The sequence below is a fragment of the Egretta garzetta genome, unplaced genomic scaffold (genome assembly GCF_000687185.1).
Source record: "Egretta garzetta isolate BGI_Z169 unplaced genomic scaffold, ASM68718v1 scaffold445, whole genome shotgun sequence".
In the NCBI taxonomy this organism is placed as follows: domain Eukaryota; kingdom Metazoa; phylum Chordata; class Aves; order Pelecaniformes; family Ardeidae; genus Egretta; species Egretta garzetta.
Genome location: NW_009259855.1, coordinates 1,287,840 through 1,296,192, shown reverse-complemented (window position 1 = coordinate 1,296,192; position 8,353 = coordinate 1,287,840). Strand labels below are relative to the sequence as shown.

Genomic DNA, 8,353 nt, shown 5'->3' with positions numbered 1-8,353 from the left:
CCTACTCAGTTTTGTCCGCACACACACACACACCCCAAATCTGTTATCCTGCAGAGGTTTGAGTGTGTGTTTCAACTTTGCGTGCTAGAGTCGACAATCCTATTTGAAGCACAAAGAAGTACATTCATAAGCTGGCTGGAAATGAGGGCTACGAATCTCTAAGGAGCACGAAAGTGATAAACTAGGTAAATATTTAAGTGTGCTGGCTGCTTAGGCCACTTTTGTTAGGGAATGCCACCACAAGCAGTTTCCTTTTCCACCTTCATGGTAAGCCTAAGACCTGTTCTGATTTCACAGGCTTTCTGGCACATCGCTGCTGTGAAATGGAAGGCCCTCACAGGTAAAAGAACCTGTAGGGGATTAAATGTGAAAATAACACTGAATTTTATGTTGGACCTTCAGGTGTGTTTTTGATAATCACACATTCTCTGTTGTTTGAGCATGTTTCTAAAAAAATGTTTACCTAAGCATTCCACAAAGTGATCTGCAAGAGTTGATGTTAAGGTTTAAATTCACCCAGAGGCTTAGGCTGAATGAAGCCTGTGGACATGGCAACATCTTATTCCTTCCCACCAGGATTTTCAGTCCTGAGTTAGACTCCAGGCACAGGTCAGTTTTTCCGTGGTCTAGGAAGGTGTGAAAACCTCACAGCAGGGTTCACAGTGGTGGTCAGCAATGGTACCAGAGTAGCCTGGGTATCCTAATGGCTATTGCACCCTCCTTGGGGTTAAGTGGCTCATGGTCAAATCCCTCTGCCTCAGTGAGAAGAGCTTTTGAACATGTTTTCAGCCCCTCACTGACTGCTTTATCTAAGAGCCTTCTGGAGTTGAAGCAGACTTATTTGTTTCTCAAGTTGGAGCAGTTCTGGTTTGTATAAAAAAGTTAATGTATTCACTGGTCGGGACAGAAAACTGAGGAAGCCTCTACAGATCAACATTGATGAGACTCAGGCATAATTAATACAGGGTTCCAGTTGCTAAATCTCAATTTAAGAAAAGCTAAGAAATGCAAAAGCTTAAACTCTTTCCACAGAATTTAGCTGTACAAATACTGTATAGTTTCGCCCAAAGGTGTATTTTTACTCCATATGCCTCTGGTGCCACCAGTTAAGTGTCTTGTTTGCCTCTGCAGCTCCCTGGCTTTCTGAGGAATGTGCTAAAGGCGTAGCCCATCGGCAATCCAACCATGAGGTCGAGGTGCCCCCGACAGAGCTAGGTGAGAAGTGACCAGGCAGTTCATTCCTTTTATGGACCCTTGTAGAGTTTGGGGACTTCACCCACCAGGTTTGTGTGTCTGAATTCAGAGCCTCTTGGAGGAGCGAGGGAAATGTAAGGATGTGCTTGCTGCCACCAAGCTGGTTTACCTGGTTTTGCACTGGGGTCATATTCCCCTTCTTGTCCATGCTAATTGCACATGGCCTGCGCTCTGGAGGAAAACCCTCAGCAGGCGAGACCAGTGCAGACCAGTACATAGCCCTACTGCAGGGGTTCCACCCAGTACGCTCACAGGTCAGACTGTGTTGCTCGGTCAGAGGATCCCAGGCTGGTTCCCAGCACAGATAACACAAACAGCCTGCTGGTATGTTTGCACAGACCTAGATCACAGATGGCTTAGGAAGCGCTCAGAGCAGTCGTCTAGGGTCAAATCCTAAATGCCTTGCTCAGGCAAAAGACATGTTAAATTGTGTGGTGCTTTGTCCAACAATTCAATCAATCTTATAGGACTTGACTCTGGTTTTATTTTAAAGCAATCTATTTTTTCCCTGTATAAATATAAAAAAAATCTCAGATGCACATCAAAAAGCCATTTTCTGGCTTTTTTGTGTTATGTCAACCTTCCAATCTCTGTAGCAGTTGTTTCATTTTCTCTATTCCGTTCATTCACAGTGCAGTGTAGAATTGGAGAGGTCAGCAAAGGGGGTAAAATGATTCAGTCGTCAAGACTATCACTTCCAGTTCAGGATTATTGCTCTCAGTATTTTCTCTGGACTGGCTCAGTCTGGACTTCAGTGGCTCAGAACATAATGTGGTCCTTGTACTTGATTTGGTTAACACACTGTTGCTGAGGCCTCACACCGGTGAAAAGAATTTCAGTGCAAAGGAGATATTTTCATAGCATGGTAAACTAAAAGGAAAACCATCTTTTAGTGAACAGTGCCTTTCCAAGAATCACCGAAGAGTTAGCACTAGTGTGGCTGTTATCCCTTTAGGGAGATTAATAATACACTACACCAAGAACAAATAAATAAATCACACATGGTTGTCGGGCAGACGTGGGAAAAATGATTCTTTACTGAAACTATTGGATCAAGTGACCTTGTTTCGACCAGGGTTTGGGCAGAAGCCAGTCCCAAGTGGGACAAACGTAAGAAGGCTGTACTTGAGATGGCTTTGGGCTTTTGCTTGTTTCCTTTTTGTTGGGCAGAGTTTTAAAATAACAGAGAAAAATCAAACCCACTCGAATAACTGATGTATTTATTTTCTTATATACACTTAAATATGGCACATCTGACAGTAGTTGTACAATAAACTCAAAATGATAATCAAAGCTGGACAGTAGATCAAATAACTCAGTGCTGAACATATTAGAAGCCAAATCCTGTACACTGAATTTCTGAAGAGAGTTTCACCCAGGAGCTGCATTAGCTAAGGAGTCAGAGGCTAAGATTATCTGATCTCAATTTCTGACAGACTGGCCGGTGACTGTGACTCTTATTACCAATATACCAACTTCATCTTTCATAACATGACATTGAACTGGCACCTTCCACTCTTTCTTCCCCGCAGCCAGCAATTCATCAGTTGTTGTTACCCCTTAGAGAACAACTACCAGCATCCCAGAGGATTCACCTGCAGTTAGTGATTACTCTAATAAATAAATGCAGACTGGATTCATTCTTCTGCTATTAATGTGGACAATGTTCGTGTTTACTACCGTTTGAAAGTCAGTGACAGCTACTTTGCAAAGCAGTGGATTTTCGGCGAATAGGGGAAGCTCAGTCAAGGAGTTTCTTTGCTTTGGGACCCATGAGAACCTCTCTTCTCCTTCGGACAACGACAATGCCTGGAGCACACTGGTTTTGCAGTTGGGCACGTTCTGGGTTGGGATGGGCATTTGTCCTCACAGCTATTTGATAAAGGAGAAAATAAGAAAAGGAGAAAAACATTTTAATATGAGAATTCCTTACTGTTGCAGTCCTCAACTTTTTCATCACTGAACACTGCAGTGCTCTCTAGACAACATTTGGGAAAGTGTCGACACCCTACAACACAGGGAGACAAGACTGCAGCCTGCCAGTTCTTGCCTACAGCAACATGTCTTGCTGTTGTCCATTTGCCCACAGGCACGACGTAAGTGATGCTTTCATTTCTGGTGAGCAGTGGCGTGCAGAGTGTCAGCTCTGGATAGCACTGCCCTCAAATTCTGCGAAGTACCTTAGCTCACCTGACGCTTCAGCTTTGGTCCTCCAGGAATACTGGGCATAAAAGTCTGACATAAAAGTCCCGTGTCCAGATTATAGTAGTATTTAGAAGCAAAACCCATGTAAACAAATTATTGCATTGATTCCCTCCCGCCTGTCTGAAACACATAAATGACCAAGTCTCTCATGTTCACTTTCAGCTCTGCTGCTTCTATTTTTATACTTGTTGTCAACTATTTTATGCTTGTCCGTATTTCCAAAGCTGAACCTAAAGATGCAAAGGTTACTTCTTCCACAGCTGCTTCTCCATGAATGAACCTATCAAGTCTATGAGAATGGACCCTGTGGGTGATCCTTCCATGAACTGCAGCTCTGCTAAGGTACCCAGGGAAACTGGGTGCTGACCATCCTTATGTAAGCTTTCAGACAGAGCTCCTGCGTGCTCCTGGGTCTCTACATGTGGCCAAGGCTTTCTGAGAAGGAAATTTTGAAAAGAAACTAATGCGTGAAAACGGAGTATTTTAAAAGGATATTTTCTATCAAAGGTTTTCCAGAGAAACCTCAAAACTAGTTACACAAAAGGATTAGGGAAATGCATGGAGTATAAATGCCCCAGAACAATTTTCCAGCTTCTCAGTGGAATCAGAGCTTATTTAGTGGCTTTGTATGTGTACAAAATTGCATTAGCTCTAGAAAATCACTTGCTCTGAGGACAAACTGAATAAGGAATGATCTGTATGGTGTGGGTGCCAACTTAGGGAGCTTTTGGCCCTAGACATCCATGCATCTGCATTCAGCTGTGACAGAGAACACAGGATGGTTTCTACCTACTTACAAATGCAAGACTTGGTATCTCACTGTAAATCCCCTGTGGCACACAGTAATTTCAGTTGTAGCACAGCTTTAACCATCATTCCCTTAAGATTAGGGGAAAAAACTATAATAAATATTGGTAGTTGAATAGCATCCTTGCCCAGATTTCTTTAAAACGTATTAATTAAATAAACCTTAGACTCCTATAAAGCAAGTATTGTAAATATCACCTCTATTATTATTATCTCCCTAACTTCAGCAAAGTATTTTATCCCAGGTGGACCTCCTGGCTAATTCAGCACTTGCACTTCCAGCATCTACACAGGCTAATTCAGATCTTGCAGCATAGATGCTGGATGACAAGGAGCACTTACCTGCAGGTTTCAGCATGGAATATCTTGTGTTTTAGCGCACAGCTCTCCTGGCTCTCCCTGCACAAATAGCAGCTGCAGTTCTCTTTGCTTTGAAAGAAATCTGTGGGACACTTCTGTCTACAGATGCATTCACAATTTTCTTCATCAAATTCCATATGTTGTCCACACATAGCCAGCTCAGCAAGAGGAGGGAGTCCTGCAATAGCACATACATCTTTTAGCAGTAAGCTTTACATGTCTAAATCCTGCTAATCCGTGACTAACTCTGTCTTTGCAATCACTAGGACTCACATGTGTACCCTCTGGTAGGTTCTAGTCTTCAGAATTTCTGTTGTAACTTACAGTGCAGAAAAGGACTTGAGAGGGTTGGGCTGCTTATTCCACTTACTCTAATGCTGCTATTTCTTGTGGGTTGAACCCTGCATAAAAATACTTTTATTTTGGGGTTGTATATTAGAAGAGCATAGTGTTAGCTTTTGGAATGCACAAAACTTTACTGGACAACAGTTTTTAAAAAGAAAATCTCAAAAAGGATTTAGTCTATACCTATGTCAAAAATTTCACATCCACGCAAACTGTCGCATTCACCACTGAACGTACTTCCATCCTATCCACATACTGAGGAAATTTTGCAAAAGTAAGGTGTGAGCTGGTCTAGTGCTTCAATAAGGACCGTATGAACACTTGTCAGTTAAAGATAGAAGAAAATACTTTGTTTCAGAAACAAAACTCCGGCCAAGTGAACCCACTGTCTAATACCTCATTTATCTTCCCTCAAAATACACATCTGGAGTACAATATGGGGCTAATCCTAGCAAAAAGGGAACACATTTTGTGAAAGCCTTATTAAAATGCTAGCAGCACATCCCTGCTTAAAGGTCATGCCATATAATATGTCATTGGGAAGGTAATTTCCTGTAGTTTTACAATTAGCTCGTGGATTTAACTTACGGAATGTGGAATGTAACCTGCGTCTGCGACCTCTGCAGCCTGAGCTCTGATCTCAGTGGCCAGAAAAGGCTTGCACATTACTTGAAAGAAACCTTCATTGTTTACTTAATGCTGGAAAACCAATATCCAGACAGAATAAAACCCAAGTCCTATTGGAAGGGAGGAAGGAATCTGCCCCAAATTCTTGGAAGACAAACCCCTCCCTTGGGGTGATAAAGCTTGGCGTGTGTGAAGTGGCGTAGAGTGTTTTGGTCTCACTTTGGTTCAACCTCAAAGACAGATTTTAAGTTATTTTGTCCCAGCCACTGCCAAACACAACGTACTTCAGAGAATGATATTTTAGCTGAGGAAATATTGAGTCTATGTCAACAAAAACTATAATTCAACAAGCCACAAATTTTAATGCTCTGAGATGACCTTACAAAAAGCCAAGAGTTAAGAGGACTCTGGCTATTCACAGTCCTTTGGACTTACTCTGAAATATAGAGTGCTAATCTTGAGTGAAAAGTCTAACTTGAGCTTAACTACCTAACCTGATGGTCAGATGATCTGATCCAGAGTGAGAACAGATCCTATGGAAACCACAGTGCAACCGATCTCTTGCTTATTAACATTGGGAGATTGTAATCAACAGACCAGTTTATGAGGTTATTTAGTTTTATTTTAGCTTGCTACTCTAGGAATTGCTTGCCAGCTTGCTTTTATTGTTGCCTGGGATAGTTTATTCTTTTGTTTGCTGCATGTAAGCTAAACCACAATGGCAAGGCTTCCTTCTGTGTCCATCTACTCTAGTGCTATGTTAATTTTATTTTGACCAATACGATTTCCTGAGAAAGACAGTTTTTTTAAAAACCTTATACAGAGCTTGGAGAAATTTTAAGTTCTTTTAATGTTTACTGCTAATGAGTATCTTTAGACCTACACAGTTACTCCCCCAAAATGTTTCCCGTGAATTTCTTTGACAGATTAAAATTTTCCAGGAAAATCAGAGGGAGAAGGAAAGTAGCATACGCTTCTACAAATGTTACCCTCTTCCATTTCCTTCCACAGACCTGGAGGGGTATATGTGCATACTCCTGAGTATGTATGGCATATCAGCTTGAAAGCTTTATTAGTACCTTAATATTATCAAAAAAAGTAGTCAAATACTTTGACAGGTCATCATATAATCTTTTGCACTGACTACAGCTAATAGGCAGGACTGATTTTGCCTATCTTATTCCTGACTGAGTCTGTTCTTAAGTATTTCCCACAATAAAGATTCAGCACCTTGTCCGTGCAATATATTCCAGGACGTATTTTTTTCTGCAGTTAAAAAGTTTTCCCTAATGCCCATCATACAATTTAAGGCCCATGTAAAATAAAAATTTATCCTGGGTGCCTACTTCACTAACTCTTTTTTAATACTTTCCTATTTCCTATTCAGTTTGCTAATATAGAGGGAGTAAAATGTCCAAGCAAAAAACATGAGATGGGGATAAGCACATACAAGTCCTTATTTTCAGGCTAGTCTATCTAGGGATGTGGAATCAAAACTATAACTTTCTCAATGAAAAAAAAGTGACCAAAAAAAAAAAAAAAAAAAAAGAAACACAAGCAGCCTGGAGATAGTAAGCAAAAGTGTCCATTTATAATTTCATCTTTACCTTCTCGTCTGTTGGGGTGCTGTAGATCTACAACACATTCACATTTGTCGCTATCCCAGATCCATCCATTGTGGCAAAGTTTGTTGGTAAAGGGGCATCTAGAAAAAAAAATAAATTAAGATAGGGATTGAAAAAAAATTAAGATAGGAATTAAAAAAAAAAGTTAGGAGCATCAGTGTAGTCATTTGGCAAAATGAGCCTGCTGGTATGCTGGGTCTGCCACGTGTACTACGTGAAGATACAGCATCTGTGTGCATTACTGCTGCAAACAGAAAACCTTGGGACCGGATGGTTTTGCTGATAGGGCTGAGCTGTCTGGCTCCTTGCAATTTCGCAGCTTTGTTTTTCCCTAAAACAGCTCTACCCCACCCAGGTTAGTCTTTGTCTTACAGTATTTATGCCACGTAACTGTATTCAATTTTGCCATGCTGCCAGCAAGTGCAGCTTCAGTTTAAATTTGCCCATGCTTAAGGATGTACAATTGACTGTTTTCAGGGTCAGAGGGGCCACTTTGGCTTTCAGGCACTTGGCTCTGGGAGGGGAACTCACAAACTGGAAGAAGGCTGAGGTTCTTATGTATTTGCGTCAGAAGGGGATTCAGAGTGGCCAGCAGGCTGAGCAAGGGCTGGGGTGGCTTTGCTGAAATGCCACCTCTCCCCCAGCCCAGATGTCTAGCTAAAGGGCAGTTATGGGGGCAAGCCTACATGCAAGGCTAGACAGGGACATCTGAGCTAACTTGCCATGAGTCACTCAAGCTGGCCGTGCTTCTAAAGTCCTTGTTAAATTAAGGTAGCCTGTTCTCATCAGGACTACAGGCATTTTACACCATATTTTGGCGTTAGATGTGAGATTACTTTTCTCCAGCCAATGAGCCTGACAGATGCAAACCAGGACTGGACCAGAAAGTGCAAAGCCACAGTCTGCACTGCTTCTGACCTGACGTGCCACAAGGTACAGCAGAGGGCTTTAGCTTGAGCACAGCACTCTGTGTGCCCTGGCTAAATAATGTGCAGGTGGAGTTGCTCGTGTCAGGTTGAAAAAGTCTATGCACAAACACCCAAATAGCTCTGGTGGAGCATAGGGCTAGTATGTGCACGCTGAGTCCCCACTCAAGCACCTAAGTCCCTGTTGTTTGTTGGATTCTGGTG

General features: G+C 41.9%; 1 protein-coding gene across 1 annotated transcript in view; it reads right to left on the bottom strand.

Annotated features, from left to right (window-relative positions):
• Window positions 1-2,999: 2,999 nt before the first annotated feature.
• Window positions 3,000-8,353, bottom strand: part of VEGFD (vascular endothelial growth factor D) — a 30,048-nt gene continuing 24,694 nt past the window's right edge. Inside the window, exons 5-7 of the mRNA XM_009639963.2 lie at window positions 7,206-7,303; window positions 4,609-4,804; window positions 3,000-3,126 (exon numbers count right to left, since the gene is read on the bottom strand). Coding sequence (XP_009638258.1) covers window positions 3,000-3,126; window positions 4,609-4,804; window positions 7,206-7,303 — 421 coding nt within the window. The remainder of the gene's footprint in view (window positions 3,127-4,608; window positions 4,805-7,205; window positions 7,304-8,353) is intronic.